Below are 25,739 nucleotides of genomic sequence, written 5' to 3' on the forward strand. Positions count from 1 at the left end.
CAAGGGCAAGGGTTAGATAATTTGGTAACAATTCAAGATCTGAATATTGAATTGTAGTAAAAGGACAATGACACCATAAGGAAGGCATTGTATCAAGTTGATACTCCCACAACTGCCAGATTTGGATTTGAAACACTTGGAACTGTATTTTTGTAGTACAGTTGTGTGATGTAAATAGCATCATTGAGAATCCTGCTGGGCTAAGCAGACAGGAGGGAATACAGCCGAATAAAATAGGTAATGAACAAAAGTTGAGGATAAAATAAAGAAACACTTTATTGAAATACACACAAAACAATACAATTCAAAGGAACAGACGCAGTTGGTAGCAATTGGCAATGCATAAGATGCCACTACTGTACCCATTAGGAGTGGAGAAAATTGCGGTTTCCCCTTTAACACACCACGTATAGGTAATTATAAATGGGGTATTGTTAGCAATTAACGTTACGTCATTTTTCAATGCGCCTCTTCTTCCCACGATCCAAAGCCATACAGAGAAACACCCAGCAATATAGCAATTACACGAGCACAAATGATACACAGGCTACAAATGTATGCAATAAATAATTATATTTCCTCGTAAAGACTTGTCATACCTGATCTCTCTTTCCCTATGGATGCTGATGATGATGTGTCACTTGCAAAGAAAGATGCTGTGTCACGGCTGCTACACCCCCGGCAAATCAGCACATTATTTATCCTCCTCTAATGATATTTAACCAACAAACCTCGGATGTATGGTGAAAAGAGGTCGTTTCAGTTCAGATGATATTACTGTCATTGGCTAAAATCAAGAATATTCGCGCCAGATGACCTAAATAAAAGATACAACATGTGCATGATGCAGCATCCCTCAGGAAGAGAGGAGGAAATTCCACCTATCAGTGCAATGTGTCGCTTTGAATTAACTTTAGCTGTTACAATGTCGTCATCTACAGGCCGTTTAGAGAAGTGTATGGCGACACTGCTGGGGTATCAGACTTAGATTTATTTGCCAATCATTTTATTTTTATTTTTTATATATACCGGTATATAATATCATAATTAATACGTAAATTGGATTTGATGTTTTTTCTGTTCGCAAATGCTTATTTATTTCTGAGATGCGTTTGGGCAATTATTTAAGATCAAAACCGATAAAATCCCGCCCCAAAACTAGCGTAGTGCTCTTTCATTGGTCAAAGCCAATGCCAATCAAATCCAAACTTCATTAACAATATAGAGGTCGGTCTTGGGAGGAGCGTTCGTGATTCCTGAAATATTGTAAGTAGTTTATTGAACGTTTATGAGATGAAAATACATTGGGCACTGTTCGGGAAATGTATTGTGTTTCATTGTAAATGGTTTTGAATATGTCAATGTAACGCCTTTAATTGCCCTTGGTGGCTAGCAATGGTCAACTAGCTAACTTTAGCAATCTTCTTCAACGTGCGAGACTGGAGCTTGCTGCTGATGACAAGAAAGGGCACCCTGGCCTGACACAACAATCCGACTGTCTCGGGACTTCAATTTGAATTTGTTGCAACCATGAAGTTCACGCAATTTTTGCTAAAGAACAGCTCCATACCTAAACAAGCACTAGTGGATCGGTTTTCCAAGTTCTCCCCCTCGCCTCTGTCAATGAAACAATTCATAGACTTTGGTAAGTTTTCATCCCTGTCCTGTCAATAACACGGCTAAACAATAATACTGTCCACGTTTATTCTGAATCCATAGAACAACATGTACCAGTGGTTGCATTTATCAAAGTAGCTAGCATGTTTGTGGTGCATTCACTGCTGTCACTGACCAGTGTACTGTACAGTATGTGCTCCCTGATCAGGGATGAACTCTCTGCTGAAGCTTTGATTAACATTTTTCCAGCTCTATTCTTCATTATCATGTTACTGCTGTAAAAGGATGTAGCTGACTAACCAGACTGGGATTCCCATTATATTTCCCTTCTATCCTGATGCCTGATATTAGAGAATGACTGCAGTACAGTAGTTCAAAATGTACATACTTTGAAATGATATCAAACCCCTAATGATGGGATGGTTTGGATTAAAGCAAGGAGAAATAAATACCCGGTTCATGCTTTACTCTTAGATGGCACTTGACCCATGTTCTTGGGTGAAAACATGACATAATACAGCTGCCAAAACAAATCATTTCAAGATCTTGACATTGTCTTAAACATTTACGCAACAGTATATGTACTGGATGACCTCCTGTCTTGTGATATCTCTGGGACTGAAACGGGGAGGGACTACCTGAACTGGTCCAATGAGAAACCAACGCTTGTTTTCCATTGCATAACATTTTGCTACGGTATACCCCCAATTAGTACAACGCAGATGTGTTGTCATGTGACTACAGGCTCGGCCAATGCCTGTGAGAAGACGTCCTTTGTGTTCCTTCGTCAGGAGCTTCCTGTCCGGCTGGCCAACATCATGAAGGAGATTGACTTCCTCCCTGACAAGCTTCTCAGCACCCCGTCACTACAGTTACTACAGAGCTGGTACAGTAATGTTTTTCCACCCCTCACTACAGTTACTACAGAGCAGGTACAGTGACGTTATACCACCCCTCACTACAGTTACTACAGAGCAGGTACAGTGACGTCATACCACCCCTCACTACAGTTACTACAGAGCAGGTACAGTGACGTTATAACACCCCTCACTACAGTTACTACAGAGCAGGTACAGTGACGTTATACCACCCCTCACTACAGTTACTACAGAGCAGGTACAGTGACGTTATACCACCCCTCACTATAGGTACTACAGAGCAGGTACAGTAATGTTATACCACCCCTTAGTACAGTTACTACAGAGCAGGTACAGTAACGTTATACCACCCCTCACTACAGTTACTACAGAGCAGGTACAGTAATGTTATACCATCCCTCACTACAGTTACTACAGAGCAGGTACAGTAATGTTTTTCCACCCCTCACTACAGTTACTACAGAGCAGGTACAGTGACGTTATAACACCCCTCACTACAGTTACTACAGAGCAGGTACAGTAACATTATACCACCCCTCACTACAGTTACTACAGAGCAGGTACAGTGACGTTATACTACCCCTCACTATAGGTACTACAGAGCAGGTACAGTAATGTTATACCACCCCTTAGTACAGTTACTACAGAGCAGGTACAGTGACGTTATACCACCCCTCACTACATTTACTACAGAGCAGGTACAGTAATCTTATACCACCCCTTAGTACAGTTACTACAGAGCAGGTACAGTAACGTTATACCACCCCTCACTACAGTTACTACAGAGCTGGTACAGTGATGTTATACCACCCCTCACTACAGTTACTACAGAGCTTGTACATTGGCTATTATATTCTACAAGTGTCTGGAACTCTATTGGAGGGATAGGACACCATTTTTCCAAGATAAATCTCATCATTTGGTGTTTTGTTGATGGTGGTGGAGAAAGCTATCTCAGGCGCCACTCCAGAATCTCCCATAAGTGTTCAGTTGGGTTGAGATCTGACTGAGACAGCCATGGCATATGGTTTACATCATTTTCATGCTCATCAAACTATTCAGTGCCCAATGGCCTGCCCAGCATTTTTATACATGACCCTAAGCATGATGGGATGTTAATTGCTTTATTAATTCAGGAACCACACCTGTGTGGAAGCACCTGCTTTCAATACACTTTGTGTCCCTCATGTCAGTTATCTGTAGATCTGGGACCAGTCTAGCTTACCTTGGGGTTGAGCTGCAGGCTAGAGATTAAGATGGTATGGTGTTGATGTTCACTGTTTGTTGTGCCAGAGGAAATGGTTCGCTCTGTTGAAGTATTCATCAGCTAGCTAGACTCCTTTCACCTCACCTTTGTTGATATTGATTATTGAACTTGATCATTGTTCTCTGCCAGTGCTTGAATTGGACTTAAATAGGTGCCAGTACCCATTTTGGGTGACGGTACAGTTTTTATTTAGGTGAAGGAACTCCACAATACTTTTGAGCTAATATTCTTTAAGTGGTGCAGGAACTCAAGCTGTAGAACATTTGAGGTTCCGGTGAGCTTCTTCCCAATTCAAGCACTACTCTCTGTGCTAGTCTGAAATATATATGATAAATGCCTTATCTTGAACAACCATATACTGTAGGTGATATTGCCTATTCCAACAGACTCTGTAGGATGTTATTATCCTGCCGGGCACACCAGCATGTAAACTATCTTACTGAACTACTCTGGCCCAGTGAGAGGTATGAGTGCATAGCTTGCAGCCTACAAGGCAGGGTGCCAGCTGTCTGTGTCTCAGGTCTCTGTCTGTCAGGTAGGCTGCACATGTATACAGAGAGACAATGTGCCTTGAACATTGTCATGTATCATCACAGTGGAACAGGGGGCCGTGTGAGACAGGGTCATCAGAAATGTAGCCGCAATGACAAATGGCATGCTCTGCCCTCCTTTTCCTATAGTCCACGAACATCTCGTTTGTCTTGATCACATTGAGGGAGAGGTTGTTGTCCTGGCCTTACACTAACCATGTGTATGTGACAAATAAAATTTGATTTGATTTGACACTGCCAGGTTTCTGACCTCCCAATAGGCTGTCGCATCGTTGTCAGTAATAAGGCCTACCACCGTTGTGTCGTCAGCAAACTTAATGATGGTATTGGAGTCGGGCTTGGCCACGCAGTCATGGGTGAACAGGGAGTACAGAAGGGGACTAAGCTAATTCTCACGTAGGTGTTCCTTTTGTCCAGGTGGGAAAGGGTTTTGTGGAGTGCAATAGAGATTGCGTCATCTGTGGATAAGTTGGGGCGGTATGCAAATTGGAGTGAGTCTAGGTTTTCTGGGATGATGGACAATGTGCATCAAGTCTGTATTAGTGAGTGAGTGACAGAGGGATTTGTCATTTGGAAAAATGGTTACTTGCAATTGTGTTCTCTTATTGAAACATCATACTTTCCTAAAATAAATGGTGCTAGTGATATCTATGATATGTTACTTCACCATTTTCAAGAAATGAATTTGTCTATTTCCTAGATGGGTAAAACCATCAGATAACTACTATGTAATGGCATGTCAGTTGAACCTATGAAATGTTTTATTTATTTTTATTTTTATTTCACCTTTATTTAACCAGGTAGGCTAGTTGAGAACAAGTTCTCATTTGCAACTGCGACCTGGCCAAGATAAAGCATAGCAGTGTGAACAGACAACACAGAGTTACACATGGAGTAAACAATTAGCAAGTCAATAACACAGTAGAAAAAATGGGTAGTCTATATACAATGTGTGCAAAAGGCATGAGGAGGTAGGCGAATAATACAATTTTGCAGATTAACACTGGAGTGATAAATGATCAGATGGTCATGTACAGGTAGAGATATTGGTGTGCAAAAGAGCAGAAAAGTAAATAAATAAAAACAGTATAAAAACAGTATGGGAATGAGGTAGGTGAAAATGGGTGGGCTATTTACCTATAGACTATGTACAGCTGCAGCGATCGGTTAGCTGTTCGGATAGCTGATGTTTGAAGTTGGTGAGGGAGATAAAAGTCTCCAACTTCAGCGATTTTTGCAATTCGTTCCAGTCACAGGCAGCAGAGTACTGGAACGAAAGGCGGCCAAATGAGGTGTTGGCTTTAGGGATGATCAGTGAGATACACCTGCTGGAGCGCGTGCTACGGATGGGGTGTTGCCATCGTGACCAGTGAACTGAGATAAGGCGGAGCTTTACCTAGCATGGACTTGTAGATGACCTGGAGCCAGTGGGTCTGGCGACGAATATGTAGTGAGGGCCAGCCGACTAGAGCATACAAGTCGCAGTGGTGGGTGGTATAAGGTGCTTTAGTGACAAAACGGATGGCACTGTGATAGACTGCATCCAGTTTGCTGAGTAGAGTGTTGGAAGCCATTTTGTAGATGACATCGCCGAAGTCGAGGATCGGTAGGATAGTCAGTTTTACTAGGGTAAGCTTGGCAGCGTGAGTGAAAGCAGACTCTTGATTTGATTTTCGATTGGAGATGTTTGATGTGAGTCTGGAAGGAGAGTTTGCAGTCTAGCCAGACACCTAGGTACTTATAGATGTCCACATATTCAAGGTCGGAACCATCCAGGGTGGTGATGCTAGTCGGGCATGCGGGTGCAGGCAGCGATCGGTTGGAAAGCATGCATTTGGTTTTACTCGCGTTTAAGAGCAGTTGGAGGCCACGGAAGGAGTGCTCTATGGCATTGAAGCTCGTTTGGAGGTTTGATAGCACAGTGTCCAATGATGGGCCAAAAGTATATAGAATGGTGTCGTCTGCGTAGAGGTGGATCAGGGAATCGCCCGCAGCAAGAGCAACATCATTGATATATACAGAGAAAAGAGTCGGCCCGAGAATTGAACCCTGTGGCACCCCCATAGAGACTGCCAGAGGATCGGACAGCATGCCCTCCGATTTGACACACTGAACTCTGTCTGCAAAGTAATTGGTGAACCAGGCAAGGCAGTCATCCGAAAAACCGAGGCTGTTGAGTCTGCCGATAAGAATATGGTGATTGACAGAGTCGAAAGCCTTGGCGAGGTCGATGAAGACTGCTGCACAGTACTGTCTTTTATCGATGGCGGTTATGATATCGTTTAGTACCTTGAGTGTGGCTGAGGTGCACCCGTGACCGGCTCGGAAACCAGATTGCACAGCGGAGAAGGTACGGTGGGATTCGAGATGGTCAGTGACCTGTTTGTTGACGTGGCTTTCGAAGACCTTAGATAGGCAGGGCAGGATGGATATAGGTCTATACCAGTTTGGGTCCAGGGTGTCTCCCCCTTTGAAGAGGGGGATGACTGCGGCAGCTTTCCAATCCTTGGGGATCTCAGACGATATGAAAGAGAGGTTGAACAGGCTGGTAATAGGGGTTGCGACAATGGCGGCAGATAGTTTCAGAAATAGTGGGTCCAGATTGTCAAGCCCAGCTGATTTGTACGGGTCCAGGTTTTGCAGCTCTTTCAGAACATCTGCTATCTGGATTTGGGTAAAGGAGAACCTGGAGAGGCTTGGGTGAGGAACTACGGGGGGGGGCGGAGCTGTTGGCCGAGGTTGGAGTAGCCAGGCGGAAGGCATGGCCAGCCGTTGAGAAGTGCTTATTGAAGTTTTCGATAATCATGGATTTATCGGTGGAGACCGTGTTTCCTAGCCTCAGTGCAGTGGGCAGCTGGGAGGAGGTGCTCTTGTTCTCCATGGACTTCACAGTGTCCCAGAACTTTTTGGAGTTGGAGCTACAGGATGCAAACTTCTGCCTGAAGAAGCTGGCCTTAGCTTTCCTGACTGACTGCGTGTATTGGTTCCTGACTTCCCTGAACAGTTGCATATCACGGGGGCTATTCGATGCTATTGCAGTCCGCCACAGGATGTTTTTGTGCTGGTCGAGGGCAGTCAGGTCTGGAGTGAACCAAGGGCTGTATCTGTTCTTGGTTCTGCATTTTTTGAACGGAGCATGCTTATCTAAAATGGTGAGGAAGTTACTTTTAAAGAATGACCATGCATCCTCAACTGACGGGATGAGGTCCATGTCCTTCCAGGATACCCGGGCCAGGTCGATTAGAAAGGCCTGCTCACAGAAGTGTTTTAGGAAGCGTTTGACAGTGATGAGGGGTGGTCGTTTGACTGCGGCTCCGTGGCGGATACAGGCGATGAGGCAGTGATCGCTGAGATCCTGGTTGAAGACAGCGGAGGTATATTTGGAGGGCCAGTTGGTCAGGATGACGTCTATGAGGGTGCCCTTGTTTACAGAGTTAGGGTTGTACCTGGTGGGTTCCTTGATGATTTGAGTGAGATTGAGGGCATCTAGCTTAGATTGTAGGACTGCCGAGGTGTTAAGCATATCCCAGTTTAGGTCACCTAACAGAACAAACTCTGAAGCTAGATGGGGGGCGATCAATTCACAAATGGTGTCCAGGGCACAGCTGGGAGCTGAGGAGGGTCGGTAGCAGGCGGCAACAGTGAGAGACTTGTTTCTGGAGAGAGTAATTTTCAAAATTAGTAGTTCAAACTGTTTGGGTATGGACCTGGAAAGTATGACATTACTTTGCAGGCTATCTCTGCAGTAGACTGCGACTCCGCCCCCTTTGGCAGTTCTATCTTGACGGAAGATGTTATAGTTGGGTATGGAAATCTCTGAATTTTTGGTGGCCTTCCTGAGCCAGGATTCAGACACGGCAAGGACATCAGGGTTAGCAGATTGTGCTAAAGCAGTGAGTAAAACAAACTTAGGGAGGAGGCTTCTGATGTTGACATGCATAAAACCAAGACTTTTTCGATCACAGAAGTCAACAAATGAGGGTACCTGGGGACATGCAGGGCCTGGGTTTACCTCCACATCACCCGCGGAACAGAGAAGGAGTAGTATGAGGGTGCGGCTAAAGGCTATCAAAACTGGTCGCCTAGAGCGTTGGGGGCAGAGGATAAGAGGAGCAGGTTTCTGGGCATGGTATAATATATTCAGGGCATAATGCGCAGACAGGGGTATGGTGGGGTGCGGGTACAGCGGAGGTAAGCCCAGGCACTGGGTGATGATGAGAGAGGTTGTATCTCTGGACATGCTGGTTGTAATGGGTGAGGTCACCGCATGTGTGGGGGGTGGGACAAAGGAGGTAACAGGGGTATGCAGAGTGGATCTTGGGGCTCCATTGTGAACTAAAACAATGATAACTAACCTGAACAACAGTATACAAGGCATATTGACATTTGAGAGAGACATACAGCGAGGCATACAGTAATCACAGGTGTTGAATTGGGAAAGCTAGCTAAAAACAGTAGGCGAGGCTAATCAGCTAGCACAACAAACAGCAGGTAAAATGGCGTTGACTAGGCAACTGGGCCGACAGATAAACAAACAAGCAGAATGGGGTACCGTGATTAATGGACAGTCCAGCATGCGTCAGCTATGTAGGCAAGAGATCAGTGTCCAGGGGGCAGCGGTGGATGGGCAGGGAAGCTGGGCTGGCGAGTGTTATCCAGGTTTTAAAAAACTAACAATGATTAAATAGCTTGTAGCTAGTTAGCTGGTTAGCGTCTGGAGGTTCTTGAGTGTGTCATAAAAATAAAATTAAAATTAAAAGTAATAGCGATTCCGTATCACAGTGCGTGAGGCAGGTTTCCAGAAGGTATAAACAAAATAAAAATCAAAAAGAGATAGAAAGTAAATGGGTTCATAGGGCAATAGGGCAATAACTTATTGTTAGTAGAGGTCGACCGATTAATCGGAATGGCCGATTAATTAGGGCCGAATTCAAGTTTTCATAACAATCAGAAATCGGTATTTTTGGACACCGATTTGGACGATTTTTATTTATTTATTTATTATTATTTATTTTTTACACCTTTTATTTAATCTTTATTTAACTAGGCAGGTCAGTTATTTTCAATGACGGCCTAGGAACGGTGGGTTAACCGCCTCGTTCAGGGGCAGAACGACAGATTTTTACCTTGTCAGCTCGGGAATTCAATCTTGCAACCTTACAGTTAACTAGTCCAACGCTCTAACCACCTGATTACATTGCACTCCACGAGGAGCCTGCCTGTTACGTGAATGCAGTAAGCCAAGGTAATTTGCTAGCTAGCATTAAACTTCTCTTATAAAAAACAATCAATCATAATCACTAGTTAACGACACATGGTTGATGATATTACTAGTTTATCTAGCGTGTCCTGCGTTGCATATAATCGATGCAGTGCGTATCGTTGCTCCTATGTGTACCTAACCATAAACATCAATGCCTTTCTTAAAATCAATACACAGAAGCAACCTGCGTATTTAGCTAAAAGAAATCCAGGTTAGCAGGCAATATTAACCTTGTGAAATTGTGTCACTTCTCTTGTGTTCATTGCACGCAGAGTCAGGGTATATGCAACAGTTTGGGCCGCCTAATTTGGCAGAATTTTACGTAATTATGACATAACATTGAAGGTTGTGCAATGTAACAGGAATATTTAGACTAATGGATGCCACCCATTAGATAAAATACAGAACGATTCCGTATTTCACTGAAAGAATAAACGTCTTGTTTTCGAGATGATAGTTTCCAGATTCTACCATATTAATGACCTAAGGCTTGTATTTCTGTATGTTATTATGTTATAACTAATTCTATGATTTGATAGAGCAGTCTGACTGAAGGGTGGTAGGCAGCAGCAGGCTCGTAAGCATTCATTCAAACAGCACTTTTGTGTGTTTTACCAACAGCTCTTCGTTGTGCTTCAAGCATTGAGCTGTTTATGACTTCAAGCCTATCAACTCTCGAGATTAGGCTGGTGTAACCAATGTGAAATGGCTAGCTAGTTAGCGGGGTGCGTGCTAATAGCGTTTCAAACGTCACTCGCTCTGAGACTTGGAGTGGTTGTTCCCCTTGCTCTGCATGGGTAACGCTGCTTCAAGGGTGACTTTCTTACCATGTTAGCTTTCTTACATGGCACATATTGCACTTTTACTTTCCTCTCCAACACTTTGTTTTTGCATTATTTAAACCAAATTGAACATGTTTCATTATTTATTTGAGGCTACGTTGATTTTATTGATGTGTTATATTAAGTTAAAATAAATGTTCATTCAGTATTGTTGTAATTGTCATTATTACAAATAAATAAAAACAATCGGCTGATTTAATGAGTATCCGCTTTTTTTTGGTCCTCCAATAATCGGTATCGGTATCAGCATTGAAAAATCATAATCGATCTACCTCTAAATGTTAATCCCAAATGCACCCTATTTCCTACATAGTGCACTACTTTTGCCTTATAGGCCCTTGTCAAAAGTAGTGCACTATATTGGGAATAGGGTAACATTTGGGACACTACCGCTGTGATAGATGACCAGTACAGAACCATACTGTATGTGCCAACGTTATTGGCAATGTCATGGTACGGCAGATATTTATAAACTGGGTCTAAATGTAGCTGTCTATGTCATTGCTACTCTATTGAGGCTATTTTCATATCCAGGCAGTGGCTTTTTCCATCAACAATATTGATTTGGCGTTTATTTCGCTTGGGTAGTGGTGACTGGCATCAACAAATGTTACAGGTAAACTTTGTAATTCAAGATAGTTAGCCTAATGTATCTGTTAAAGTATGTAGCCAATGCAACAGCTGTGTTAGTAGAGTGGGAGGGCTCAAGGTCAATTGGTGGACAGAGGGTTTGAAAACAGTCAGCCACTCTGATCTCTCACCTACCTTCCTGACTATCTGCAAATCACTGAAGTCAGTACAATTTAACTTGCAGCTTCACAGCCTCTTAACCAGGCCTTAATAGTGACTCCTCTGACCAAACTAGTAGGCTGATAAGTAGGCTACTAAAATGCTTACTGGTTTAACTTAGGAGGCCTTCTTCCACTAGGTCAGAAGTATTTAGGGTTTGCTGTACAGAGAGAATATTCAGGTTTTCAGAGGATGAAAATTGTGAGGAATGTTTTTACATTGGAGGGAACATGGTGGCCCAAATGGCACCCTATTCCCTATTTAGTGCACTACTTTTTTTTACCATATGGCTCTTGTCAAAAGTGGTGCACTATATAGGGAATAGGCCTAGTCTGCGTGTCCCAAATGGCACCCTATCTCCAGTCACAAGTAGCCCTAGTTATTATAGCATGTATAAACACAACCCGTGGTTTCCATGGTCACTACAAGAGAGTCAGAGGCCGTTCCCAAATAGAATTCTGAGATTTCCAACAGTGGAAAGCCAGGAGTCAACGAGGAACTCCAGGAGTCAACGAGGAATGGAACAGTCCAAAGTGATTAGCTGAAGGAAAGAAGTGCCCTGGTTTTTGGCTTCTATTGGCCACATTCTCAGGGCAGAATTCAATGAAGACCTTTATTTCGGCCCCACTTTGAAAGAAACTTTTACATTTTTATGAAGCATTAATATAACCTTTTATTATGCTTGTAGATACTTCAGAAATCATTCATTCATAAGAAAATGTCTTGCTACACTTCCAAGCACATTTCTTATAAATGCTTAATGAATGCTCTATCAAATCAAATGTATTTATAAACCCCTTTTTACATCAGATGTCACAAAGTGCTTATACAGAAACCCATCCTTAAACCCCAAACAGCAAGCAATGCAGATGTAGAAGCACGGTGGCTAGGAAAAACTCCATAGGAAGGCAGGAACTTAGGAAGAAACCTAGAGAGGAACTGAGGGGTGGTCAGTCCTCTTCTGACTGTGCTGGGTGGAGATTTTAAGAGTACATGGCCATTAAGGCCAGATTGTTCTTCAAGATGTACAAACGTTCATAGATGACCAGTAGCGTCAAATAATAATCACTTGTAGAGGGAGCAACAGGTCAGCACCTCAGGAATAAATGTCAGTTGGCTTTTCATAGCCAAACATTCAGAGGTCGTGACAGCAGGTGCGGTAGAGAGAGAGTTGAAAACAGCAGGTCTGGGACAAGGTAGCACGTCCGGTGAACAGGTCAGGGTTCCATAGCCGCAGGCAGGACAGTTGAAACTGGAGCAGCAGCATGACCAGGTGGACTGGGGACAGCCAGGAGTCCTCATGCCAGGTAGTCCTGAGGCATGGTCATAGGGCTCAGGTCCTCCAGAGGGGAGGAAGAGGGAGATAGAGGGAGCATACATAGATTCACACAGGTCACCAGGTAAGAAAGGAGAATTACCCCAGATATAACAGACTGACCCTAGCCCCCCAGCACATAGACTAGTGCAACATAGATACTGGAGGCTGCTTTAAGAATACACTGTATGAATGCCCTATAAAGCCTGATGTATTAGTGATTCCCTGTGTAAACTAACCAGTCTTCTGTGTTGTATTCATACAGGTATGCAACAAGTCTGATGGAGATAGTGGGCTTCCTGGAGAAAGAGCCCGATGATAAAAAGATCCTGAAGAAGTAAGTCAATTACACACAGTCACATCCAGCAGATAGGTAGTAGCCTTGTCTTACTACTGTTCAGCACGTCTAATTAGATACCTGAGTCATAGTTCATTCAGGAAAGGAAAGATAGATGGCTGGATGATGAATGAATGAAGTTTGACATCTATCCACCCATCTACGTATCTTAGGTTCCTTTCATGGTAGCATGTTGGAATGTGCCGAGTTGTGAACCTAAGACCCAGCATTAAAACCCCTTTCCTGTCCTGTCTCCCCTCAGGTTCACTGAGACGCTGGTGAACATCAGGAACCGCCACAACAACGTGGTTACCACCATGGCACAGGGAGTGGTGGAGTACAAGGATGCCTTTGGCTCCGACCCTGTGACCAATCAGAACGTCCAGTACTTCTTGGATCGCTTCTACATGAGCCGCATCTCCACACGCATGATCATGAACCAGCACTGTCAGTATACAATACTAAATATACACTGAGGGTACCAAGCATTTGGAACATCTCCCTAATATTGAGTTGCACCCCCCCCCCTTTTCCCTCAGAACAGCCTCAATTAGCTGAGGTATGGACTCTATAAGGTGTTGAAAGCCTTCCACAGGGATGCTGACTCCAATATGTCAAATTGGCTGGGTGTCCTTTGGGTGGTGGATTATCTTGATACACACGGGAAACTGTTGAGTGTGAAAAACCCAGCAGTGTTGATGTTCTTGACACACTCAAACCGGTGCGCCAGGCATACCCCATTTAAAGGCACTTAAATCTTTTGTCTTGTCCATTCATCCTCTGAATGGCACACATATGCAATCCATGTCTCAATTGTCTCAAGGCTTAAGAGTCCTCCTTTAACCTGTCTCCTCCCCTTCATCTATACTGATTGAAGTGGATTTATCAAGTGACATCAATAAGGGATCATAGCTTTCACCTGATCAGTCTTAGTCATGGAAAGAGCAGGTGTAATGTTTTGTACACTCAGTGTATACCATATTACTATAATAATATATTAATATACAGTGCATTCGTAAAGTATTCAGACCCCTTGACTTTTTACGCTACAGCCTTATTCTAAAATAGGTTAAATTGTTTTTTCCCCTCGTAAATCTACACACAATACCACATAATGCCAAAGCAAAAACAGGTTTTTAGAAATAAATAAAAAATGTAATAATGAAATATCACATTTACTTAATTATTCAGACCCTTTACTCAGCGATTACAGCCTCGAGTCTTCCTGGCACACCTGTATTTGGGGAGTTTCTCCCATTCTTCTCTGCAGATCCTCTGTCAGGTTGGATGGGGACCATCACTGCACAGCTATTTTCAGGTCTCCAGAGATGTTCAATCGGGTTCAAGTCCGGGCTCTGGCTGGGCCACTCAAAGACATTAAGATACTTGTCCCGAAGCCAATCCTGCGTTGACTTGGCTGTGTGCTTAGGGTTGTTGTCTTGGGTCCTGAGCGCTCTGGAGCAGGTTTTCATCAAGTATCTTTCCCTATGTTACTCTGTTAATCTTTTCCTCGATCTTGACTAGTCTCCCAGTCCCTGCTGCTGAAAAACATCCTCACAGCATGATGCTGCCACCACCATGCCTCACCTTAGGGATGGTGCCAGGTTTCCTCCAGATGTGACGCTTGGCATTCAGGCCAAAGAGTTCAATATTAGTTTCATCAGACAAGAGAATCTTGTTTCTCACGGTCTGAGAGTCCTTTTGGCAAATTCCAAGCGGGCTGTTGTGCCGTTCAGCGAGGAGTGGATTCCATCTGGCCACTCTACCTTAAAGACCTGATTGTTAGTGTGTTGCAGAGATGGTTGTCCTTCTGGAAGGTTCTCCCATCTCCACAGAAGAAGTCTGGAGCTCTGTCAGGGTGACCATCGGGTTCTTGGTCACCTCCCTGAACAAGGCCCTTCTCCCCTGATTGCTCAGTTTGGCTAGCTCTAGGAAGAGTCTTGGTGGTTTCAAACTTCTTCCATTTAAGAATGATAGAGGCCACTGTGTTCTTGGGGACCTTAATGCTGTAGACCATTTTTGGTACCCTTCCCCAGATCTGTGCCTCGGCACAATCCTGTTTCGGAGCCATACGGACAATTCCTTCGACTTCAACTGTGTCTTTCCAAATCATGTCACATCAATTGAATTTATCACAGGTGGACTCCAATCAAGTTGTAGAAACATCTCAAGGATGATCAATGAGCTCACCTGAGCTCAATTTCGAGTCTCATAGCAAAGGGTCTCAATACTTATTGTAATGTGGTAATGTTGAACCCAAGAACAGAGAATGAACCAGACCAGGAAACGGCGACCTGAGAAAACGTAAAGACTTTACTTGGAAAAAATAAACAGAACAATACAGGAAACTCAAAAACCAAAACAATAAACACTAGTACTCAATCTACACGGGGGAGACATACAAGAAACTAAATCCATGAGCTAACAAAAGGGAACAGAAAACACCTCTCTTAAAGGGGAAGCAATAATGAAATAAAAAGAAACACCTGGGTAACAAACAAAGTCTCTAGGGGGCGTCTCTGCCGCCCTCTGGTACCCGGAGGAACCATGACACTTATGCAATGCATTTGTTTTCGCTTTGTCATTATGAGGTATTTATTTAGATTTTATTTATATATATATATATATATATATATATTTTAAGCAATTTTAGACCAAGTCTGTAACCTAACAAAATGTGGAAAATGTGAAGGGGTCTGAATACTTTCCGAATGCACTGTATACCATACTCAAAAGTACCATTGTGACGTGTTTTTGAATCGGCATCCAGGTGTGGTTATTACCACATGAGTTTCATGTATCTATTCAGCTCTCATCTTTGATGGAAGCGCCAACCCCGCCCATCCCAAGCACATTGGCACCATCGACCCTGACTGCGACGTGACGGAGGTGGTAAAAGGTGCTGTCCCTCATCAGCTACAACATGCCACACAAACACACACTATACTTAGTCCCGAGATAACAAGCTTGATTTACAGGAGTAATCTCATCATCTTTCTCACTGCTACAGTAGGTGGTTGTGAACATGTCTGAACATGTCATCCTAGAAGTCGTTTGAGCTGACATCAAAATAACATAATTCACGATTAGTGTAGGCCGGCTCTGGCCCAACCCATCAGTTTCTGTGACCAATCAGAACGGTTTACATTTACATTTACATTTAAGTCATTTAGCAGACGCTCTTTTGAAGAAGAAGCTGCAAAGGAGGGAGAATCCAGACTCCTCTTGGAGAGGAAAACGTTAGTGGGCGTGGCGTTGGGCCAGAGCGATGTGGATTGGTAGCCAGGCAACCTTTTCACCTTGAGATCTGCACAGAATATAAATTCTCCCGTCATTTTAAACACAGTAGAAGATGTGTGTAAACGTAATCATTTTTAAATGGATACAGAGACAGACGGTTCTCCACCTGTCCCTGTTGCTACATGTCATTTTGTCTAGTTTATTATTCTACTTTTGTAACGGTTATTACATTTAGTTGTTATGGTAACTAGATTGAATGTCAGTGTACTACAGTCCTAGTCTTGTTTTGTCTGTCTGTTCCCAGATGCCTTTGATAGCTCCAAGATGCTCTGTGAACAGTACTACCTGACCTCGCCAGAGATTGACCTCACACAAGTCAACGGTAAATCGCATTCTATACAGGGTTACAGACCTTGGTTCAGGTCGTATTTGTTTCCCTTCAAATACTTTAGCTGCTCTTGATTGAGCTTTAGTAGCTGCTCTTGGTTGAACTTGCCTGGCTCAATTGATCCAATAGAATAGTCCCAGAAGTATAAACCAGCCCAGCTGGCACTGCTGATGGGCTCAATCAAATGCACAACGTATTTGAAATCTTTCAAATACTATTTGGAGTCAGGTCTGTTTGATATAACATTATGCAGTCACATTTTGTATTGTGCCAATCGAAAGGAGAATGGCCAGATAATCTTGAAGCTGTTTCTAGTTCTCCTATTTCCAAAATAGTCAAATTTGGGAAGCAAGTGGGGGTTGGTAGCCTAGCAGTTAAGAGCGTCGGCCCAGTTACCTAAAGGTCGCTGGTCCGAATCCCCAAGCCAACTTGGTGAAAAATCTGTTGATGTGCTCTTGAGCAAGGCACTTAACCCTAATTGCTCCTGTAAATTGCTCTGGATAAGAGAGTCTGCTAAATGACCAACAATTAAATGTAAGATTAGGTTAACAGAAACAATCTGCAAGGTCATATTTGCATTGTGAGTAATTTGAGTATTGGCTAGGTTTCAGTTAAGTTTTTTTATCTGCGAGTGGGTTGGGTATTCTTGATCTCGCATTCAATTCCTCTTTGTCTACTCAATTTGGGGCGCAATTTGCTAAGTGTGTGTGTTTGTTTGCACAGGCTAGACTGTGTAAGTGTTGTTCAGAGATATTTAGTGGTGTTCAGAGATTGTGTTTTCTGTATCTGAGGCACACAGACTTTGAACCACAGGCAGCCATGTCTACAGAGAACCATTCATTCATGTCAGTTACATAGAAGTCAATAAGTATTGAATGTATACCTGTGTATCGCCCCTGTGTAGGTTATATGTGTCGCATGAACAGGATAATAGCCAATAGCACCATGACAAATAATCATCTTTGCCTAAACTAGATCAAATCCAGATGTCATTTGGTGCTCAAACATCCATCCCAGCCATAAAATAGCATCACCTACATCTAATACATTACATTGGGGTGTTGAACAGTCACATTAGAATGAATGATTCATCATAGCTTTCCTTTGGTCAATGTGCACCAAATCAATCCCCAGCAGTTTATCTGTCTCCAGTCAGCAGCAGTGGAACAGAACAGCAACAAGACCCTTGCTACATGCTCAGTCTTGTCGCCGGGCAGATTTCTCTCAGGGAAGCGTCCAAGTCCAACTCTTAATAATAAACCTCAGTTCACCCAAATTCAGCTATTTAATAGTCACCATGTTAAATGAGCCATAAAAAAGGAAAACAAGGTCTGTTCATGGGCTTGGTTGGTAGTAGCCTTGTCCCCAGGGCCCAGTTTTTCCAAGTCATCTGTCTGGATTTCCCCTATCGAATAGGATTCAAAGCATAAAAATAGAATGAATAGAAGGAACAAATTGTTGACTTGAATGGGGACTCCCATTATATTTATATGCATTGAATCCTATCCGATATAGACGATAACTTTTTAAAAACTGGGCCCTGGCTATCAGAAGTGGCTGGTAACGAGATTAGGTTGGCAGAAGAGTAAATTCTGAATTTGATAGTGGTTATTGAGTTGAGTTGTGCATGGCTATGCATTTGCAATACGATGTGAAAGTTACTTTTGGTTTCTAGTAACTTCTACTCTCAGTTGTGTATGTTATACATTTTCAATAAGTCTTAAGTCATGTTTGGAGTCATTTGGAGTAATGCTCAGTGTTCCTCAGCCAAAGGTCCTGACCAGCCTCTTCGTATTGTCTATGTTCCTTCCCATCTCTACCACATGCTGTTTGAGCTCTTCAAGGTACACCAAACATGTCCTTATTATGTCACTTTTATTTATATGACCTCAATTTGATTCATATTACTTTGTCATTTTCTCAAGCAATGGTTGTTTTGTTTCCAGAACGCCATGAGAGCAACAGTGGAGACTCATGAAATGGCCCTGCATCTCCCGCCGGTCAAAGTCCGAGTCTCACTGGGCAGTGAGGACCTAACAATTAAGGTAAACAAAGGCTCAGAGAGTATTTACCGTCCACCATCACAATGAGACATGACACATTACATTCCCAGCATACAAAAGGTTGTGCATGCACATCCAACATCCTTCCACACATGCAGGTTGGAAATAATAACATGGGACATAGACGCCTAGTGTGGACAGTTGAATGTGTATATTTGTCTATGAGTACGTACAGTATTACTATAGATTTCCTCCTAGGTCCTAATATGATATTTGGGGAGACAACAGGAAGATCGGCAGGAACCGAGAGTGGATCAGATCTATAACGTTGTTGTTGTTGTTTCTAGATATCAGATCGAGGAGGCGGAGTTCCCCTGAGGAAGATAGAGCGTTTGTTCAGTTACATGTACTCCACCGCCCCCAGCCCCGTCGATATTGACAACAGCCGCAATGCACCACTGGTAACACTCTGTCCTGGTGCCATTTAAACTATATAGTTGAATAGTGCATTCGGAAAGTATTCAGAGCTTGACTTTTTCCACATTTTGTTACGTTACAGGCTTATTCTAAAATGTATTAAATCATTTTTTCCGTCATCAATCTACACATAATACCCACTTAAATAACATCCATCTGATGCATCTGAATGTGGGAAGACTCATCATGTGACCAGCTTGTGATAGAGCCCAGTCCTCATAACCTAGCTTACTACTCCACTCTGTGGTCCATCAACAGGCATTTTTTTATGTATTTTTTATTTAACCTTTATTTAAAGTTAGTTGAGAACAAGTTCTCATTTACAACTGAGACCTGGCCAAGATGAAGCAAAGCATTCCGACACAAACAACAACACAGTGTTACACATGGAATACACATACACACAGTCATATAACCTAACCTACCACTCCAGACCCTCAAGCCACGGAGGCGGGAGGGGAGGACCGAGCCGGCCTGGAGATAGGGGACATAGAGAAGAGATGATAGGATGGAAGAGGAAGAGTAGCCGCGAAGGTTGGGACGGGCGATACCATCCGAGTAGGGGCAGTGTGGGAAGTGTTGGATGAGAGCGAGAGTCATATAACCTAACCTACCACTCCAGACCCTTTACTCAGTCCTTTGTTGAACCACCTTTGGCAGCGATTACAGCCTCGAGTCTTCTTGGATATGGTGCTATGAGCTTAGCACACCTGTATTTGGGGATTTTCTCCCATTCTTCTCTGCAGATCCTCTCATGCTCTGCCAGGTTGGATGGGGAGTATCGCTGCACAGCTATTTTCAGGCCACTCAAGGACATTCAGAGACTTGTCCCGAAACAGATCCTACATTGTCTTCGCCCCAGTCTTATGTCCTGAGCGCTGTGGAGCAGGTTTTCATCAAGGATCTCTCTCTACTTTGCTCCGTTCATCTTTCACTTGATCCTGACTAGTATCCCTGTTGCTGAGAAATATCTCCAAAGCATGATGTTGCCACCACCATGCTTCACCGTAGGGATGGTGCCAAATTTCCTCCAGATGTGACACTTGGTATTCAGGCCAAAGAGTTCAATCTTGGTTTTATCAGACCAGAAAATCTTGTTTCTCATGGTCTGAGGTTGCTTTTGGAAAACTCCAAGCAGGCTGTCATGTACCTTTTACTGAGGAGTGGCTTCCGTATGGCAACTACCATAAAGGCCTGATTGTTGGAGTGCTGCAGAGCTGGTTGTTCTTCTGGAAGGTTCTCCCATCTCCACAGAGGACCTCTGGAGCTCTGTCAGAGTGACTATCAGGTTCTTGGTCACCTCCCTGATTGCTCAGTTTGGCCGGGCGGCTAGCTCTAGGAAGAGTCTTGGCGGTTCTAAACTTCTTCCATTTAAGAATGATAGAGGCCACTGTGTTCTTGTGGACCTTCAATCCTGCAGAAATGTGTTGGTACTCTTCCCCAGATCTGTGCCTCAATACAATCCTGTCTCGGAGCTCTACGGACAATTCCTTCGATCTCATTGCTTCCTTTTTGCTCTGACATGCACTGTCAACTATGGGACCTTATATAGACAGACAGGTGTTTGCCTTTCCAAATCATGTCCAATCAATTGAATTTAGCACAGGTGGACTCCAATCAAGTTGTAGAAACATCTCAAGGATGATCAATGGAAACAGGATGCACCGGAGCTCAATTTCGAGTCTCATAGCAAAGGGTCTGAATACTTATGTAAATAAGGTATTTATGTTTTTTATTTCAAAAAACCTGTTTTCGCTTTGTCATTATTATTATGTGTAGATTGATGAGTACATTTATTTATTTAATCAATTTTAGAATAAGGCTGTAACGTAACACAATGTGTAGGGGAAGGGGTCTGAATACTTTCCAAATGCACTGTATACAATGTATACAATTAACCTAAACTACTGGCAGTGTAGTTTAATAGTCTGTATAACTTGATTTAAGCCTATGACTTTGGCAGTTTGGTCATGTTAGAGAGACATTTATTTTTCAATTGAATCAAGCGCCTGCTGTTTATTTTATCTCAGCTAAAATGTAAACCGCAACCAAGTCTATACTGACTAAAATGTCATCTGTGAGCCAACAGTAGTGAACACGGTTGTAAATAATCAGAATTACAAACTGGACTGGACTGTTCATTCATTGCCCTGGGTTAAAAGTGTAACTGAGTTCTTGTCTACTACTGGACTGTGATTGTTCAGAGTGAGTTTAACTCTTTGTGTCCCTGGCTCTGATTCTCTGTAGGCTGGTTTTGGCTATGGTCTTCCCATCTCCCGTCTCTATGCCAAGTACTTCCAGGGAGACCTGCAGCTCTACTCCATGGAGGGATATGGGACGTCAGCTGTCATCTACCTGAAGGTAACACTTCTACGCATGGAATTTATTAGTTCAACAGCCTTAACTTGTTGTCTTGTTCTACATCTAAACAATGATGGTGTTTTTGAAGTATGTAGGTTCATTTTCAATATTGGTTCACGTGCAACAGTATGGCTCACAGAGTTATAATGTAAGCTCACTCTGTCCTATTACCTAGTACCCAATGCTCATGTAAATCCATTACCCGCTTAAATAACTTCCATCTGATGCATCTGAATGTGGGTCATGATGGAAGACTCCTCATGTGACCAGCTTGTGATAGAGCCATATCCTCATCATCTAACTTACCACTCCACTCTGTGCTCCATTACCAGACCTTGTACTTATATAACCTAACCTACCACTTCACTAACAGGCCTTGTATTTATATAACATAACCTACCACTCTACTCGGTGCTCCAGTAACAGGCCTTGTACTTATATAACCTACCACTCCACTCTGTGCTCCATTAACAGGCCTTGTCCTCAGAGTCTGTGGAAAGACTTCCTGTTTACAACCAGTCAGCCATAAGGCATTACCAGATGAGCAATGAGGCAGATGACTGGTGCATGCCCAGCAAGGATCCCAAGAAGCTGGGGAAGTATGAGAGGAGAAGTTAACCAAACAGATGGAGAGAGAGAGCTCAGATAACATGAAGAGCAGGAGGAAAGAAAGAAGAAGAGGAGGATGACTGAAAGGAGGAATGGAATGATGATTCATAATCAGAAACTGACAGAAGGTACCCAGTTGTACTGTGTGTGTGTGCGCGTGTATGAGATATCTGGATTGTTCGCAATGGAGATTCTCATCCAGAAACACATTCAGGTTGGAGGCGTTTCAATGGCAATTCCAGGATCTCTATTCAAAACCAGGATCTCTATTCAATACCAGGATCTCTATTCAATACCAGGATCTCTATTCAAAACCAGGATCTCTATTCAAAACCAGGATCTCTATTCAATACCAGGATCTCTATTCAATACCAGGATCTCTATTCAAAACCAGGATCTCTATTCAATACCAGGATCTCTATTCAAAACCAGGATCTCTATTCAATACCAGGATCTCTATTCAAAACCAGGATCTCTATTCAAAACCAGGATCTCTATTCAAAACCAGGATCTCTATTCAATACCAGGATCTCTATTCAATACCAGGATCTCTATTCAATACCAGGATCTCTATTCAAAACCAGGATCTCTATTCAATACCAGGATCTCTATTCAATACCAGGATCTCTATTCAAAACCAAGATTTCTATTCAATACCAGAATCTCTATTCAATACCAAGATCTCTATTCAAAACCAAGATTTCTATTCAATACCAGGATCTATATTCAATACCAGGATCTATATTCAATAAGTGACTTTGTGAATGTTACAGTCAGAAACAGGGCCATAAACTATTCACAATCACATCTCACCTTTTGGTTTCATTTAGCCACACGTTTCAGGTATTCATTTCACTCACTTATATTAACATTATGACACTGAAGCAGTGTAAAAAAAACTAGCATTTTGTTTAAAAGGTGTATTTTAGTTTGCAACTGATCATTTAATTTATCAAATGCCTGAATTTGGTTATACAGTGAGATAAGCGGCAGAGTAGCCTAGTGGTTAGTGTTGGACTAGTAATCGAAAGGTTGACAGTTCATATCCCCGAGCTGACAAGGTCTGTCGTTCTGCCCCTGAATAGGCAGTTATTGAACATAAGAATTTGTTCTTAACTGATTTGCCAAGTTAAATAAATAAAAAGCTGATACTACATTTTAGATTTTGTATCTAGTGTTCTCTAAACTCTTCACTTACGGCTACAGTATGCAGCTAGAACACTGAGCTCCATGGACGCAGGTAGATATAGTGTGTCAGTCAGAGACCTGTCAAGGCCATGCTGTCAGTCGATGGGTTTTCTCTGGTTACCCTTCTACTACAGGATGTTCTATGGGTACATAGTGGTCAACAAATGTTATTTTCAACATACTATGTAGACTCCATATAGTTTCAACTCTGAGCATTTCACCTTTTTGTTTTTTACTGCTTACAAATATTCATCAATCTCGGAAGATTAGACAGACGTTTATGTCCAATGTTTTTTGCGGCCTAAAGGGATTTTAGTAGAATCAACTGTAAATCTTGGTGACTCGTTTTTTTGTTCCACCCTCACTTGTTGAATAAGACAAGAGCTCAAACAAAGGTCATTCATTCAAGGTTTCCTATGAAGACAGAAAATAGATATTGAAGACATTAAGGTATCTAGTACATTTACTCTAAACCAAGTCCAACTGAGTTTAAGTATAAGTTATGTGAATATTGAGATACATTTTCTATCATTCTGTTATATTTTTCAATGACTAAAACGATTGCATTTTAGAGGCCGCATAGGTCTTTTATACATGAAGTATTTATTGAATAACGTTGTGTGCCAGAGAGCAAAATGGGAGTATTATCACATTTCTGTGATTAGGGACACGGTAAGACTGAGTTGAATCAAATGTTTAACTGGTGCCCAGTGTGGGTATTTGATGTGTTAACTTGGGCAGTCATTACAACATTTAATTTCCTGGTATACACTAAATAGTCACTATTATTACACTCCTTAGCAATAAGAAATCACATAAAAGACTATGTACACTTACTAACATTTAATCCAATAACAGCTAAGTATTTGTAACTAGTCAATATTTGTATGTGCATTGAAACAAAACAAAAATAGTTTGAGACTAACACTGAAGTGCCAACTTTTATTTCTCTCTTTCTGGTTTTTAACATGTATGGTTTTAAATCACACAATCTCGGGATGTTGAAGGCATTTCATATTTTTCAAAGTATCACCGTAAGTGCTGTGATGTCATATTAAACCGACCTGGGAGGAGCTATCTATCAATAGAAGTTGCTGATTGGACCTCACACGGTGGGCGGAGTCCTAACTTGAGATTATTGCACATAATTTATTATTGTTGCCGTGAATAGATGATTTACCAATATACATTATTTGGGTTATGGGCAACCATCTAATGTCAGGATTTCAGTCTAATTGAATTCTAACTGAATAACAATAGTGGTTATCTGCTTATTTTAGCATCTTCAGGTTGTTCAATAAAATGCAGCTCTTTATGTAGTTCTCTCTCTGCCTTTTGTCCCTCTGCCAGAGCCTTCAGAAAGTATTCATACCCCTTGACGTATTCCACATGTTGTTGAGTTAAAGCCTGAATTCAAAATGGATTCAATACATAAAACATCTCACCCATCTACACACAATATACCCCATGATAACAGTGAAAACATGTTTGTAGAAAGTTTAGCAAATGTATTTAAATTTAAATACAGGAAAATCTCATTTACATAGGTATTCACACCCATGTTTCAATACATTGTAGAAGCACATTTGGCGGCGATTTCAGCTTTGAGTCGTCTTGGGTATGTCTGTATAAGCTTTGAGTCGTATTGGGTATGTCTGTATCAGCTTTGAGTCGTCTTGGGTATGTCTGTATCAGCTTTGAGTCGTCTTGGGTATGTCTGTATCAGCTTTGAGTCGTCTTGGGTATGTCTGTATCAGCTTTGAGTCGTCTTGGGTATGTCTGTATCAGCTTTGAGTCGTCTTGGGTATGTCTGTATCAGCTTTGAGTCGTCTTGGGTATGTCTGTATCAGCTTTGAGTCGTCTTGGGTATGTCTGTATCAGCTTTGAGTCGTCTTGGGTATGTCTGTATCAGCTTTGAGTCGTCTTGGGTATGTCTGTATCAGCTTTGAGTCGTCTTGGGTATGTCTGTATAAGCTTTGAGTCGTCTTGGGTATGTCTGTATAAGCTTTGCACATCTGGATTTGGGGATTTTCTCCCATTCTTCCTTACATATTTTTTCAAACTGTTAAGTTAGACGGGGAAAGGCGGTGAACAGAAATCTTCAAGTCTTTCCAAAGATTTTCAATAGGATTCAAGCCTGGGCTTTGGCTGGGCCACTCACGGACTTTCACATTCTTGTTCTGAAGCCATTGCAGCGTTGCTTTGGCTGGCCCACTCAAGGACTTTCACATTCTTGTTCTGAAGCCATTGCAGCGTTGCTTTGGCTGGCCCACTCAAGGACTTTCACATTCTTGTTCTGAAGCCATTGCAGCGTTGCTTTGGCTGGGCCACTCAAGGACTTTCACATTCTTGTTCTGAAGCCATTACAGCGTTGCTTTGGCTGGGCCACTCACGGACTTTCACATTCTTGTTCTGAAGCCATTGCAGCGTTGCTTTGGCTGGCCCAAAGGACTTTCACATTCTTGTTCTGAAGCCATTGCAGCGTTGCTTTGGCTGGGCCATTCAAGGACTTTCACATTCTTGTTCTGAAGCCATTACAGCGTTGCTTTGGCTGGGCCACTCACGGACTTTCACATTCTTGTTCTGAAGCCATTGCAGCGTTGCTTTGGCTGTA

At 42.5% G+C, this 25,739-nt stretch overlaps 2 protein-coding genes across 14 annotated transcripts in view; one reads left to right on the forward strand and one right to left on the reverse strand.

Moving 5' to 3' along the window:
• Window positions 1-888, reverse strand: part of LOC124043244 (cytoplasmic dynein 1 intermediate chain 1-like) — a 157,120-nt gene extending 156,232 nt beyond the window's left edge. For all 8 annotated transcript variants that reach the window (XM_046361614.1, XM_046361612.1, XM_046361613.1 and 5 more), the window contains exon 1: window positions 600-888. The gene's annotated coding sequence lies outside the window, so the exon portion shown is untranslated. The remainder of the gene's footprint in view (window positions 1-599) is intronic.
• A 314-nt stretch (window positions 889-1,202) lies between these two features.
• Window positions 1,203-24,846, forward strand: LOC124043246 (pyruvate dehydrogenase (acetyl-transferring) kinase isozyme 2, mitochondrial-like). 6 transcript variants are annotated; one of them, XM_046361616.1, is made up of 12 exons: window positions 1,203-1,266; window positions 1,394-1,645; window positions 2,362-2,503; window positions 12,788-12,859; window positions 13,122-13,306; window positions 15,669-15,758; window positions 16,404-16,481; window positions 18,255-18,331; window positions 18,434-18,532; window positions 18,838-18,951; window positions 21,215-21,328; window positions 21,803-24,846. In XM_046361616.1, the coding sequence occupies exons 2-12, from the start codon at window positions 1,531-1,533 to the stop codon at window positions 21,944-21,946; spliced, it is 1,230 nt and encodes a 409-aa protein (XP_046217572.1). In that variant the 5' UTR covers window positions 1,203-1,266; window positions 1,394-1,530; the 3' UTR covers window positions 21,947-24,846. The 6 variants fall into 6 exon arrangements, 4 of the variants coding, with proteins under 4 accessions (XP_046217572.1, XP_046217574.1, XP_046217575.1 ...); XM_046361617.1 differs by having other exon boundaries at window positions 1,208-1,266; window positions 1,439-1,645; XM_046361618.1 differs by lacking the exon at window positions 18,838-18,951.
• The last annotated feature ends 893 nt before the right edge of the window (window positions 24,847-25,739 follow it).

This window comes from Oncorhynchus gorbuscha, linkage group LG09 (assembly GCF_021184085.1).
Source record: "Oncorhynchus gorbuscha isolate QuinsamMale2020 ecotype Even-year linkage group LG09, OgorEven_v1.0, whole genome shotgun sequence".
Taxonomy (NCBI): domain Eukaryota; kingdom Metazoa; phylum Chordata; class Actinopteri; order Salmoniformes; family Salmonidae; genus Oncorhynchus; species Oncorhynchus gorbuscha.